General features: G+C 46.1%; 1 protein-coding gene across 1 annotated transcript in view; it reads left to right on the plus strand.

Moving 5' to 3' along the window:
* Positions 1-6921, plus strand: part of LOC120841451 (ATP-binding cassette sub-family C member 2) — a 67842-nt gene extending 60921 nt beyond the window's left edge. The window contains exons 20-23 of the mRNA XM_042286713.1: positions 1144-1302; positions 3245-3411; positions 4806-5000; positions 6517-6921. Of these exons, the coding sequence (XP_042142647.1) occupies positions 1144-1302; positions 3245-3411; positions 4806-5000; positions 6517-6643 (648 nt within the window). The 3' untranslated portion in view covers positions 6644-6921. The remainder of the gene's footprint in view (positions 1-1143; positions 1303-3244; positions 3412-4805; positions 5001-6516) is intronic.
* The last annotated feature ends 8048 nt before the right edge of the window (positions 6922-14969 follow it).

Below are 14969 nucleotides of genomic sequence, written 5' to 3' on the forward strand. Positions count from 1 at the left end.
CCCGAGCCCCACTAAAGCGACAAACAGAAACAAACGACAGCGGCTAGCCTTAAACCAGAGTATTTCGCGATTTGACAGGCTTCGTAGAATAAAGAAGGCTCTGCTCAAACGCGAGTATCATGCACACGATGGTACCATTTGCAGGCTTGTAAACGCTCGTGCTAACTTCGCGAGCCCCGAACAACTCAAAGCCGTATAAAAATACCATCGCGAACATGCTGCATGTGTCTGAGGCTTGTCGCTGTCGTTTGTTTCTGTTTCTAGTTCTAGTGGGACTCGGGCCCATCATAATCTTTGAGTTGAACACGAGCCGCCACCCGAATGTTTGGCGATGCTGGTTGTCATGAACCAGAGCATTCAACTCGGGATCATGACAATCGGGTACATCATGGTGTCACGTGACTCTCAGTGCGAAGTTGTGATGTCATGTGACGTCACGGCATCAACAACGTTAATGGATCTAGCGACGTCCTTAATTTGAATCTGCGCGGTGAGTTACGTGACGTGACGGGGTCACGTGATGTGACATTACTTGACAGCATGTCTTGACATCATGACGTCACGTGACGATGTGACACATGGCTAATCACAGTGCAAATAAGAAAGCGCCGCAGAAAACCAGGATTTATTATACCTTGCAATTCTGTATATCACGATTTGATCAATATAGAAATACAGCTGCCACTTTTTTTATTCCCAAATAATAAATTTGTAATACTAACAAAAAAAAATACCGCGAACCGTTTTGAACCGGTTACCGTTATATTTTTTTCCGGTTCAGTTCCGGTTTAGTTCCAAGATGGCGGCGAAGATTTCGGTTCGGTTCAGTTCCGGTTCGGCTAAAAATAACGGTTCTGTTCCGGTTTTCGGTTCGGTTCGGTTCCGGTTCGACACCCTGGTATCCACACCGTTCCTCCCTAACCCCCCTCCCCTTTCCTGGAGTGCTTGGCTGGCGTCAGACGAACCGGATGACCAAATGGCCTTGGTGTTACAAGCCATGGATGTTTTGAACACTTAATTTGTGCTCAATATTAACGTGCATTCTCTCTCTCTCTCTCCCACTTACTGAAATCCTTGCTTGGTACTAATCATTTTGCAATCTTGCGTTCATCTGTTCAACACTCTCTAACAATTGCGGTGCAGGTAGGCGTTGTGGGCCGCACGGGAGCTGGAAAATCTTCTCTGGTTATGGCTCTCCTCCGAGTCTTGAAGAGCTCTCAAGGCTGCATCCGAATCGACGGCCTGGACATTGCCGGCGTTCCTCTGCGGAAACTCCGCTCGGGCGTCACCATCATACCTCAGGCAGGTCGTTCTTCGTGCCGCTCTGATTGGCTCACAAAAATCGCGCCGAATACACACCTCTATAGAACCACAGGATAAGCTACGCTTCGAAGTAATAGCCCTTTAGCTATCGCGCTGCTTAAAAGCGGATACTATAGGATAGGGCCAGCTTGAACTTACCCTAGTACCAGTGAGCATGCTAGCTCAACTCAAGCCTGTTGCTTAAAATTGTCGTTGGATAATTGTCAAACCGCAGGAAATGCTTTTCCGTCCTCCGGAAATGCTAAAACAGTCCACGACAGAGCAAACCGATATCACCTGAGCTTTATGACCTTGTATCTGACGTTATTGAACTCGCATTTCCGAGTCGTCAGAAAGGCCAATTGTGCCCGCGTTGCACTAGGCAACAAAATGGCGGCGCCCCGCAAGACAGTTGGAGAATGCAAGGTCCATTTTCTGAACAGCAGTTTACAGAGAGGCTCTGCTTGCCTGAAGCTGAAGAAAAAGAGAAACCTAAGAAAATATATAAAAGCTAGTTGATATGGTATTGTATGTTCCCCCTATCTTTTTTTTTCCTTGCACGCACGACAATATGGGCAATAGGATGTAGAGGGGTAAAATATGCGTTACTCTTTTCTGACTACTAATAGATGCATTGAAATAATATTCAAAGAAACCACGAAGGTAGTATGTGCCGATAAGAGAACTCAATTAGGAACCATTCGGACGTATATATGAGCGGTAGTTGATGCTACCAAACAATTACAATCCTCTTAATAAAATGTAGGCTTCTAGTCTTCGAGGAGCTCTCGAGAAAACAAACAGCTCCACTACCAAAAAAAAAAAAAAAAAAACATATATATATTTTTTTAATTTGAGTACTTATATTTATTTGATTTAAATTAAATTGATATAATTTAAATCACATTATTTTGATTTAAATCACCATAGCCAGAAAATAGTGGCCTTTTATTACTACATGCATTTTTAAACATTGCAGATTGATAACAATGCAGAAGAAAAAATATATTTGTTAATTTAAAGTAGGGTTTAATTATCTACCCTACTAGCACAAAAAGAGCTTGTATATTTTTAGTTATCTTTTTTCACCCTCTGATCTGCTCGCACTAAGACATTAGTGATCTCTAGTTTTGTTTCTTTCTCTCGCGTTTCCATTTGCTCGTAACAGGACGCGTTACGTAACTAAAGAAGGAAGTGGAAGATAGAAAGAAATATCAATGATCCGATTTGTTCAAGAGATCAATGCTTTTTGTTCGTGCTCAGACCCTGATAAATCTTGCTTGCTCCTAGGATTTTTCTTATTTCAGTACAAAACAAACGAACAGACAAAGCACCAAATGATAGGCAAAAGTTAAATGAAAACGTTTTTAATTTATTTTCGAGGTGGAAGGTTTTATAGAAATAGTCACGATAAAATTAGTCTGATTTAAATCATGATTTATACCATATTGATCTTTATTCTCAACCCTGGCTAATATCCTGAAGCAACTTCTACGGAATCAGTGTTGTATAAACCAAACGTAAAATTCGTAAAAAAAAAAATGTTGCTTTTGTGTCTAGTAACTTTGAGCTGCAAGATGGGATAGATATTTAATGTAAACGGCCAGGGTGTCTTTCGTCACTTGCCCTTCCAAACTACTGCCATCCCTGAGTAAATCAGCTCAGCTATATGTACATAGTTAGACTAAAATAGGATCTACAAAGACGCAAAGATTTTGAACAAAAACCAAATATAGACATGCTCCATGATTTCGTGCTTTTTTTCTTTCTATGCGTGATCAGTTTAGCCGGTTTAGTGCTGTGACAATTCACTTTTGGCTCCAAGACTATTAAAATATATTGAAATAGAAAAAAAAAATGATTCTTCTTGTTTGATCTACTTCACTCCTTATCGCCCCTTTCCTTCTAAAAAAAACAAAAAAACAACAACAAAAAACAACAGGACCCAAGCCTGGTGCGAGGCAGTCTGCGTGAAAACCTGGACCCGACGGAGTCTCACACGGACCAGGAGATCTGGGCGGCCCTGAAGCAGGCTCACCTCAAAGACGTCGTGGCGAGGGACCCTAAGGGGTTGCTCCTCGACACCGGAGATGGCGGATCCAGCTTCAGGTGCGAAGAACAGTCGAGGAACTGACCCGGTGTGGGGAGGCGCTGCCATCGAAATAACTTGGACGGAAGCTTGAGAGCAAAGAACGAGTAGTTGGGTGTATTGGACGTGAAAATGTTAGAACTTTACCGAAGCGTCGAAAGCGGTACTAATTCATTAAGAAAAAAAAAGCACACACGTTTGTTAAATAAGCGCTCACTCACAACTGGACGTTTATTTTCAGCGAGACACCGCAACGAACTGGGGGCTTCCGCTCCTCGCTCTGAGATTATAGGAGAATCGGCTTGCCCATTAGCGGAATCGCTTGTGGTCTTTGCATAAGACGTAGAACGTGACTATTGAATTGGACTACAGGACCATTACAATAATAGCTTTCTGCGTGCGCTAACATTTTTTTTCTACTGGGTTGCGGAACTATGCTCTGAGCATGGGCAGTTCCGAGGAATATCAGACGCGACTCACATGTCCTCAGCGCTATTTCTCTGGGAGATAAGCTCTTGCAAGTCACACAACCCACCATTTGCGCAGGCGAGTTGGTGGATGTTGATCATGATGTAGAAAACCCGAGACTCTGGTAAAAGCAGGGAAACTTGGTCGTAGAAGAAAGACAGGGGAAGAGAACGTCTCAAACTCAGCTACTGCGTTTATTTCCTCAAAGTCTTATATACCCACAACGTCGGTGGTCGGTGGTTAGGCTGGGGGTACAACGTGGTTGCCGGTATGTAAGACTTTGAGGAAATAAACGCAGTAGCTGAGTTTGAGACATTCTTTTCCCACGTCTTTCTTCTTCGACTCCGTTTTCCTGCTTTTACCACAGTCTCAAGTTTTCTACATCATGATCAAAGTCAGTTGTGTCACTATCACGCTAATTGACCGGCCCTGTTACCCACCTTTTTTTTATATATTTTAATAATCTTGTCAATTTTAGTGCGTTATATATATATATCCTATTACATACTAAATAAGCCATTTCGTTCTCTTCTTGTGTTTGTGTCTGTGCCGCTCTGCCCCGCGTTTCAGAGGGCAGGAGCCAATACCACATAGAAAGCAAGGCCTTTCCCCACCCACATACGTAATCCCTAGTCGATCCATGCAGCGCCTCTCAGCTCACGTTAGCGTCGTTCTCAGCGTGTCTTGCAGGGTCTCACAATGAGAGCGACACTATAGCACGCGGTGACGCCAAGACGAACGCATCTGTCGCTTTGGCGCGTCTCTCACTAACTTCAGCGTCTTCACCGCTTGGGCGTGGCGGAGATCCACTGACGACAATGTAATGGGCGGGTCTTCTGTGTGCAGGAGCGCGTCAAGCTGGAAACTAGTGTTTTTTTTTTCTTTAGCCCTTGGTATACGTGTGCTCAATATAGCAAAATAAACTTTTTTTTTTTTATCTCTGCAGCGTGGGTCAGCGTCAGCTGGTGTGCCTGGCCCGAGCCCTGCTGCGCAAGCCCCGGCTCCTGGTGTTGGACGAGGCCACGTCGCAGATGGACGGCGACACGGACCAGTTGATCCAGGCCACGCTCCGAGAAGCGTTCGCCCACTGCACCCAGCTCACCATAGCGCACCGTATACACACCGTGCTGGACTACGACAAGTGAGCGCCTGGGCAGAGAAAAAACATCCGTTGGTGGATCCTTAAGCCGGAGTCACACTGCCCATACATCCTACAAAAGACAGTCTGGAACAGGGTGTAAGATAGACAGGTGGGGAAACGAGAGCCAAATGAGCGACCGGATTGTGTCCCTCTCGGGTTTCTCTTTTTCTATGGCGCCATCTATGTGGAGCACCGCGAACTCTCACTCCGGGTGGGCGACCGGTGGCGACCGGCAAAACTGACGGAAATGATTTCTCGTGGATTTCAATGGAGGACTGTCGTGCTCTAGGTTTATTTTGCGGACTCTCCCATAAAGTTCCATGCAAATCCGATTCCAATTTTTTTCCTCTCGCCGCAGCGCCATCTGTCGCAAATCGCGGGTACCCGCAAGCAGACGAGTACACAATCCGGTCACGGCGCTGCGGTAGGCTTCTATGGGCCGTTTCCCCACCTGTCTATCTTACACCCTGGTCTGGAAACACGAGTCACCGCAATATCGGTGGTTCGAATGCCGCCTGCCAAGTTTTTTCCTTCAACTCGCTGCCATTCGGCATTTGAAACACGAATCTCACGGTGATTGACGTTCGAATCTGTATGCAGACTGCCTCTGTAGGCTGTATAAGCCGTTTAACCCTGGTTTTAGAAAATTCATTAGCATGGCCCTTGGAAAACGCCGCACACAACTTTCTTTAGAAAACGCTAACGCTGATTCCTTTACTTCTCTCTTTTTGCTTTCTATTTTTCTTCCTCCGTTTTTTTTCTGCCTCTCTTTGGCTTCGTTACAGGGTCAGTGTTAGCGTTTCTTGAAGGGGGACGTGTGCGGCGTTCCCCAAGGGTCATGCTAGCGCATTCCCTAAGAGTATACCAATGAATCTTCTTTTAATTTTTTGCCGCCTACTTGGACCAGGATTAGTACTTGGGTGACACTCCGTTTTGAAGCACAAACCAAGGAATACGCGCTCCCCACACCTGCAAGTTCAGACTCGCCCCAGCATCCGCACGCACACTGGCTTCGGCCTCATGACGTCGCCTCCCTCTCCCCTCGCCGTGCCGCGCGCTCATTGGCTTCCACCCCGTGACGTGGCCTCCCTCTCGCCTTTGTCCTCCTCTCCTCCTCTCTACGAGGAGCGCTTCTCTTTCCACTGTTCTGTCCACAGACGGACGCCGACAGCTTTTCGCTGCCATGCGGGTACTAATGCTAAGACATCAATAAAAAGAAACTGTAGTACGTTAGACGTAAGGAAGAGCAGGACACGCTCCTTCCACAAAGTCCTTCACTCTTTCCACATTAGCAGGTCGAACGCCGGAGCGGAAGCGTGTGCTTGGCTCCTCTCTAGCCTTCGCTCTGATAGAGTGGAAAGAGTGGAGGACTTCAGGAGATTGTCTGGCTTTTCTTAACCTGCGATAGAGTGCAGTGCGAAAAATATGCTCCACATTGTGTGTCTCGACTTTATTTGTGGAACTAAAATACATCTAACTTATGTGTTTTCTTTTTTTTTTTTTTTTTTTTTTACAGGATTCTTGTGATGAGCGACGGCCGAATTCTGGAGTACGGGACGGTTTCAGAGCTCCTTTCCAATCCATCGTCGGTGTTTAGAGACATGGCCAGAGACGCTCTTATTCAGACGGACTCGGGGAAGTAGACAATGTCTTGAGGCCCATCCCGACCGTCGGAAGACGACTGCCAGTTAGTGTGCCATAAAAACACCAACTCAAACCGAAAAAGAAAAAAAAAAAAATATATATATATATATTTACGGGTCGGTCACGGTTATGGTAACCATAACTGACTGCAAACCTTTTTCGTTTACCCTCCTCCCCAGCCACGTTGTTGTCAAATCCAAAATGAATAAAAAAAAACACAAAAAACGATCAACAATTAAACAGTTAGGAACAAGTAAAAAAAATGAAAGCTGCTTACAATTCCCTGTATCGAATTAGAGCGCAGCTCTTGAGGAGGAGTGGGGAGGGGTACTGAGGGGGGGGGGGGGGGGGGGGAGTCATTTTGATTTCGGGGAGGGGGGTCACGTGACCCCCCAGAGAAAGTTTTCCGCTAGACGTAGCGGGAAAATATTTTCGCTACATCTAGCGGGGAAATGTTCCCGCTAAATCTAGCGCCGAAGGCGACGCCGAGGGCGACGCCGACGCCGACGCCGTTTCCGCTCGAGGGACCATTTTTTGGGACGCGGTGAACACACCAGTCGGAGACGCGTTTCAGGCGCAGTACTACCGAATAGACCACATGCAAAAAGAAGCGCAACCTACCGTTGTCAGATCAATTATCGAATTTCCTCCATATTGGAGGGTTCCCGTAGCGATGGTTTCGCCCGAGAGAGATTAGGGACGTTTAGCGAACCGTTACCGTGTTCCGCGTACCACACTACCGGAGCCTTTGAAGCATGCTTTTAAGCAAGCGCCCCACGGTGACGGTATCACTCGGGCGCGCGCTAAAAAGCATGCCTCAAAGGCTCCGGTAGTACGGTACGTGGAACACGGTAACGGTTTGCTGAAAGTCCCCAATGCATGGTCGCGGAAAAGTGAGAGTCGTGGGACTAAAATATGATTTGCTGCAAGTCCAATACGAACGTTTCACGGAACGTATTCGATAAAAACTGTTCACTGACCTGCAGACCTATGTTGCGCTTTTTGGACTCCCACGGCGACTAGGAAGGAAGAAGTGACGTCAACAACGCAGCAAACGCAGCTTGGATGTTGATTAGTGAGAGTCGATGATGACGAATTTCCGCAGAAGAAACATCCAATCTGCCTTTTTTTTCGTTGTTGACGTCACTTGCTTCTCCCTAGTCGCCGTGGGAGTTCGAAAAGCGCAACATATAGGTCTCAATGGATGGCCCAGTTCACTGCATGCGTGACGACGAGTCTTGCGACCTCATTGCTGACAATTCCGTTTCCAGAATTTCTCGTTCAACTTTCTTTTCTTCTTTGAACCCAAACTAAACAGCAACCCGTTGGGTGCACAAATAAATTGTCCTTATATCATGAAACCCGAGTTAAATGCAGAGGCGTCTCGTCCACAACTGGAAGATGCGAAAAAAGCAATATGATGGCTTCTCATGACATGATAATGATAGTTATCAAGACTTTTGCATATGGTCTTTAAGTTTCGATTGTGGCAACCATTACAATACAAATCCTTCATTAATTTGCATCTTTTGGGTGAATTACGGCATCATACTTTACAAGATCGATGTTTTGTGGAATATTTAAGAATATGATCGATCCAGTTGTCCAACGCAAAACATTGTTCGGAAATCAAACTAAGACCTTCCGAATGCCATCGTCCACACAGTCTCAAAGCAAGCGTGTGAACCTACTGCAGACCGCAAGTTCGTCTGCTTCTTAAGCAGGGGTTGCGGTGACGTCAGAACGCCGGGTTCTAATTGACTCCGATTGGAAGGCAGCTGCCAGTGGCAATGTAAGTTGTAGTTGGGCCCAATATATGAACAACTGCAATCCTAGTGCAGTCACCACACTGTCTACAGATTCTGCTTGACCTTTTGCCCAATATATGAAACAATATCGGGTTGGAATGTTCGTGATTTTACAAGGGCGTACTGATCTATAGTCTGGCCCAAGTCTAGACCTTTTGCAAAGATCGCACTGTGCGCGCTGCCATCTTTGTCTGCCGGGATGCTGAATGCCTTGTGAGCGTGCGCTGTTGCTCTGATATGCGCTAGATCAGACTCTGCGCATGCGTTCACAGCTCAGTGACTCAGCATTTTTCATTCGGTGATAAGAAATGCTCGCGCAGACCGCCACTGATTCAGAAGATTCTTTCAGTCGTGCCTTCGGATAGCTTGATGACGTAATTGTGGGACCGAAACCACCCGCCTGATGACAGTGGTGTGCGGCTGGTGGATTAAAATTAACTGTTGGGCTAGTTGGGTAAACATCTTAATTACAAAAGCTCGAAAGGACACGGACAGAACGAAGGTATGATCGGGACAAGCGCTCGTGGACTGGACTCTAAACTTGCGTGAGTACTCGACTTGGGCTCGTAACAATCGACGCCTCGGCGGACATTCGTGTAAGCGGCTCGTGTCCAACCACTGCGGTGATGAGCATAGCCGAACTCTAACAATCCTTGGGGCTCTGCACGCATTTTCTACTTTGCCAACCCAAGCGCGTCTGTGATTTACGTTGGCGGCATAGGATAGGTAACATAACACTTGACCACTTGTTCTGGCTCCGAGTTGAGGGGATGACCGATGCTCACATATCTCGAATATCTTTGGCGACTACCACTGCCTAGAAAGGAAAGCCAAGGCCAGTTTATTCATATATGAACGTTAGGAAATGATTCTAAGTACTATTTCGGGAAATGTAGAAAAATCGTTTCATGGCCTTTTTAATATAAAATGCTTCGCCACTGATTCGGCTGCCTTGACCTGCTCCGTTTTCAGGCTCCACTCGCTGCTCTTGCAAATGGCTTTCATAAAAAGATATAGCGCAGCATAACTCCGCCGCTTTTACAGCAGGGGGAGTTATGGCAGGGTACGCCACTTCGTAGCGAAGCGGTGCACTTCAATGCGGAGCCAAGTTCGTCTGCTTCTGTTCAAGGGGTTGTGATGACGTCAGAACGCCGAGCCCTGATTGGTTTTGAATAAAGAATAGTGGGCAGACCTCAAGGCAGCCATATTCGAGGTCTACCCACTATTCTTCAAGCCAGAGCTTATCAGAGCGCGGCGCCGCAACAACAACCGCTCCTGCAAAAGGAGCAGACGAACTTGCGTACCGCATAGCGAGTTTTTTTTTGTTTTTTTTCATCTCTCTTCTAGTAAAAACAAAATATCGATGTGCCATTGAATGACCCTTCCTTTTTCGAACATTTTCATTGTCTGCATCTATATCTTCCGAGCACCACTTCAAAATAAACTTGCCATTTGATCTCAACCTCTTGGAGTTTATATTTTTGTTTGGTTTGTCATTAGTTGTATATAGTTCTGAAACGCACTAATAAATCGGTTGCAAGTTCGTGTTCTTTCTAGACTCGGTTTTAGTTTCAAATAAATTACCCAATATAATGTCGACTTCGTTTTAAGGCCCGTTCACACTCTTGCGACCGAGTACGACTGAGAGAGACGAGATCTCTTACAACTTCTTAAATGTTTCTAGAATGAGGGAACACACTGACATTGTGGCGCCATCTATGCGGTGACCCTAGAACTGCATTTCTCAAAAGCTAAGGTTTTGCGGGATTTCCGAGGTCAAATGTGCGTAATACCCATAGAAAGGCTCGTTTATAACATTGACAAAAGCCTTTCGAGCCAAAAAAGAAAGGATATTGCGCGAGAAATAAAAAAAAATATGCCGGACCGCCGAGTTTACACTGCTTCCCAATAGATGGCGTTAGTGTGTTCTCTGGTTTAAGAAGTTTTAAGGAACCCAGGTTTAAGAGGTCGCAAGCAGTCGCAAGAGTGTGAACGGGCCTTTAAGATACGGTTAGCAACAAAATACTGGATCCTGTCGGTTTTTGGTTTCGGCTGCTGTTCAGTTTTCAGCTCCTGACTCTAGGAGATTTCAAGCAGCAATGCCTTCCAAGCGTAATTACGCTTGGAAGGCATTGCTGCTTGACATGTTCTTCAGAACAGGGGCTGTTCGTCATTTAAACGTCAAAACTCTCCTGGCCCTCCTTGCAAACGCCCGATCGATGTGGTTTGGTATTTCAAAACCCTACACTCGCAGAGGTCCTTGAATGTATAGATCACGGTGCGGCTTTGGAGTGACCAATCGACCGTCTTCTGTCCTGCCAATGAGAATTGGATTATGCCCAACCAATGGCTGCGCGGTCTTGGCGAAAAATATGCTGGAGTCTTTTTTTTTTTTTTAACAATAATATTATCGCGTATAGACGCGATATTATTCGCCATTCTCAGTAGGGAGTTCTTTTAGACCTTTCTCGCCTCTCCGCTACGCTATCCCTGGGGAGGGTGCAAGCACGCCGGTAAGGGCGCTGTGGGGCAGAGCGTGGCAGAGCCGTTCATACTTAGATAGTTTGGCCCTGTTAAGAAGATATTGACAGCCTGGCAACCACCGCAGCGTAGTCTGACAACCGGGGGATGGCTACTTCCGTCCGACATTTTGGGGCTCTGACTCATAGGAACTCTATGCGATTTCTCAGCAATAAAGAAGACAAAGAAGTAACGCCATTTTGTGCTATCGCGAAATGCGCTGGTTCTAGCTGGCAACAAGCTCCGCCCATTGGCCGAACTCTCTCAGTATAAACGGCTCTGGAACGCGGCCATCCGACGGTTGGCAGAGGCCTGACGGTCGCAGCAAAGATGCTTTATTCGACTTCAAAATGATCGTACTCTTCGTTTGCTTTTGTCTGCTGGGTTGTTTGAAAAAATAAGTTCAATCCCATCTCAGACCCCAATAAAAAATTGTGGCTTGGGCAAACGGCAGAAGCTTATATTCAAAGCGCAAATGCCGTTTGGTAGCGGTCAGTGACTTAGACTCGCCTCTTTAAATGTTTTGCTTCGTTTTGCAGTTACAAAAAAAAAAAAAAAAAAATGTCTTTTCACTTTACGCATTAGCATTAATAAAGCGAAGTTTGAGTATGATCTGATATGCGATGCTTCTCTCTTTATTTTAATTTGAAAGCTCTTTTAAGTATTTTTCAGCAGCTGTACGTTTTTTAAACATCTAAGTGCCTAGTTTTTGTTCCAATTTAAATATATATTTTTATTTTGCATAAATTAAAAAAAAACTAAGCTTTTCTTGACTATTTACAGTCAAACATTGTAGACCAGAAAATGTCCCAACTAATTTGATTTAGTTAGCCTGCACTGTATGAAAATAAACACCAAGACTGGGAAGAAAAATGGAGCAATTTCAACTGCTGCACGACATTGTGAAAAACCGCGCAAACAAGACGCGAAACAAAGTAAGACGGACACAGGACATACGTTGTCCGTCCGCCTTCTACTATGCGTCCCGTCTTTTTTTTTTTCACTGTTTTTCGTTGTCGTTCAACCAACCAGACCAGCAAGCTACCCTGTTTCAACTGCTGTCTTTATTGAAGAGCAATCCCCCTCGGAGAATTTTGTTTTTGCTTACAAGTCGCACAGGTTACACGTTCTTCTCAGACTTACCTTTTTTTCTCTGCATCAGATTTAGTTTTTCTGTTCAGAAAGAAATCCAATTGCAGCAGGAGCGAAGTATCTTTCAGGAGGTACAACCAACTAGAAACCAAAGCTATCGACATGTACTGCGTACACACTATAAAGACGAAGCTTACGCTCTCTGGCATTATTCCCTTTGGCAGCTCGAACCTGTCAGCACCTGCCACCACCTCAGCAATTACACCAGCGACATCATCGTCCTTTGCATTGCAGGTTCCCAACAATGAATGTCTCCAGCGGTATTTAGTCGTGCCGCACCCGATCAAGGACGCCTCATTGCCTGCTCCATCGTGGTTCAGCGAAACTGTCGTACAGAAGTCGAAATTATAGCCGACTTTCAACTGGCAAACGCCGACAGGGCACCCGCTTTACTCGCCCTACAAGAGGTCAGTCGTCCTTTAGTTCCACTCCCGGGCTATGGCGGGTATGCACCACATTCAGATCCGGCAGAACCCAGCAAGACAACTCTCTACGTTCCAAGTAGCACTCCCACGTATAGCCAGGCACTAAACCTTGGTGCAGCAGCACCACTAGAGATACTGGACGCAGGGTGGATTTCAGCCCACGCCGCACCGTATTGATATGATCGATAAACGTCGCGCCAGAAAACACCCGCCACAAGAAAGTCGGGTCGAGGTGGATCTTAGCTTCGTAGAACACTTAAAAAATATACACCCCGAAGACCAAATCCTACTTTGTGGGTATTTCAAATCCAGGCATTCCGCCTGGAATTACACTACATGCACTTCATGGGGCAAAGGAATCATGGAGGGCTCAACTGCTTACGGCCTGCAGCTCCTAAACACACCACAATCACATACTCACTTTGGTCAGATCTCCCCGACAAGCGAATGGGACTCTTGACCTAATATGGGCAACCAGTACCCGAATATGCCAATCTATGGTACTAGACGAGCGCCCTGGCAGCGACCATTCTCCCATAAGCATCACAATTCGGAAAAGTTGGAATGCCACCAGCCGCAAGGACCGTAATGCGCGACCAGCCTACGTTTCGCACTAAGACAGATACCGGGGCATTCTCAGCATTACGCCCCCAAACGCAGACATGATAACCTCATTCAACAACTTCATGCGGCTAAACAGACAGTCACTAAAATTCTACACGTGCCACCAGACCATCTAGAGCCGGAAAGGCACTTGCTCACACTGTGGAACCGCATCCTTCAAACTCTTTCTGGATACAAGAAAAAAGGCAGACCGCGACAACTCGAGGTACGACCCCGCGAGACACAAACCGAGATTGAACAATACCACGGAGCTAGCGTCTGAACGGTGGGCGCAGATTTGTGAAGCCGCCAACGGGCATATGCACCAATGCTGCGGAATTCCATTCCGGGGAATTAAACTTTCCGACAATTCGATTCCTTTCGACTCCTTGGAATGGAGACACTGAGCCCATTCCCACCCCTGGAATGGCTGAACTTCACAATTCCATTCATCTCATTCCTAAACGTGAAAAAAGAGCCAGGGACAACCACAATGTGTTACTGAAAAAAAGCAAACTAAAGCCGCTGACATCAAACGCGGGGACGTCTGAAAATGTATAAAAAAGCTTCCTCAATGCCCTCATTCTACTACGCCGAAGGGCGGTCGCGTAAAGCGCTTCGTGGAACTCGGTGTAACTGCTGATATCGATCGCGCGATCGAGCGTAAAAAGTTCGCGAGTCGTAACAAACGCTAAAAATGAAAACCATGCACCGATTTTCTTCGCAAGCAGACCTTATACCCCCCCCCCCCCCCTTCCCCCCCCCCCCCCCCCCCCCCCCCCCGGATACATGGTTAGCGTGTTGTCTGCTTGATAAGGCCCTAAAAAGGTCTGGTTTGTGCATGGCGCAAGAAGCTAGCTTGCTTTCTGCTTCGAGTACTTGCGCAACAGCACCGCAAGTACGCTGTTAGGAGCGACACCGCGTATACCTGCCCCCAATGACTGCGGTTACAACAGAAAACCGCTGACAAAGTGCAATTGGTACACGGCGCCTGCACAAGCGACTGTACACCATATTATGGAACCTGCCCTAGAACGTAAACTCTTACGTTTGCTGAGCGATTCTTGTGATTTCTTAACATATTCATTTCAATTCTTTATTTTTGTTCCACGCAAACAGTAGAAGATCGGCTGGGCTCCAACTTAAAAGAAGGGAGTCAAACCGGTCAGTATTCTGGTTCGGTTCGGGTTCTAATTCAGTAGCTTTGCATTTTGTTCAGGTTCGGTTCTGCAGGTTCAGTAATCCTTTTGAAATAACGTTTCGGTTACCGGTTCCTCCAAGCGCGAACCAGTTCAAACCGGTTCTTAAAAAAATATCCACACCTCCCAGTCGTTAACAAGAAAAGCGAGGACGGCAAAACAAATATGGGCCTAATTTCTTTTTCTGGTCTTGACTTCTTAACGCTAAGACCGTTTTATGAAAATTATGCGGTTATGCAGGTGCTTGGAAGCTACGAAAGTACAGCACTCGCATGTTACGTCAATCAGCCAGTACGCACGGTGAGAGTTGTTACCCAGGGTAGATGAAAAATTCAGCCAGTATAGTAAAATTGCTAGCCCGGGGTCTTTACGGCCTCACGCACTACTGATACACGACCACGCCAGTACGATGCTCCTTCAGATCGAAATGGCAAACTACCCACGCCGCACGCCCGAACTACTTGCTCAAAAGATTGAATTGAAGAGGAAAAAGCCAGGGAAGGCCAATCAAAAGACGATTAATAAAAAAAAGACGACAAAAAATACAAAGGGCGATTTGCTGTTTTTAGGAAACGAACACACAAAAAGGAATTTCTTCAAACAGCGTCCAAGGCACTT

Source organism: Ixodes scapularis, unplaced genomic scaffold (assembly GCF_016920785.2).
Source record: "Ixodes scapularis isolate PalLabHiFi unplaced genomic scaffold, ASM1692078v2 PGA_scaffold8__174_contigs__length_109621045, whole genome shotgun sequence".
NCBI lineage: Eukaryota > Metazoa > Arthropoda > Arachnida > Ixodida > Ixodidae > Ixodes > Ixodes scapularis.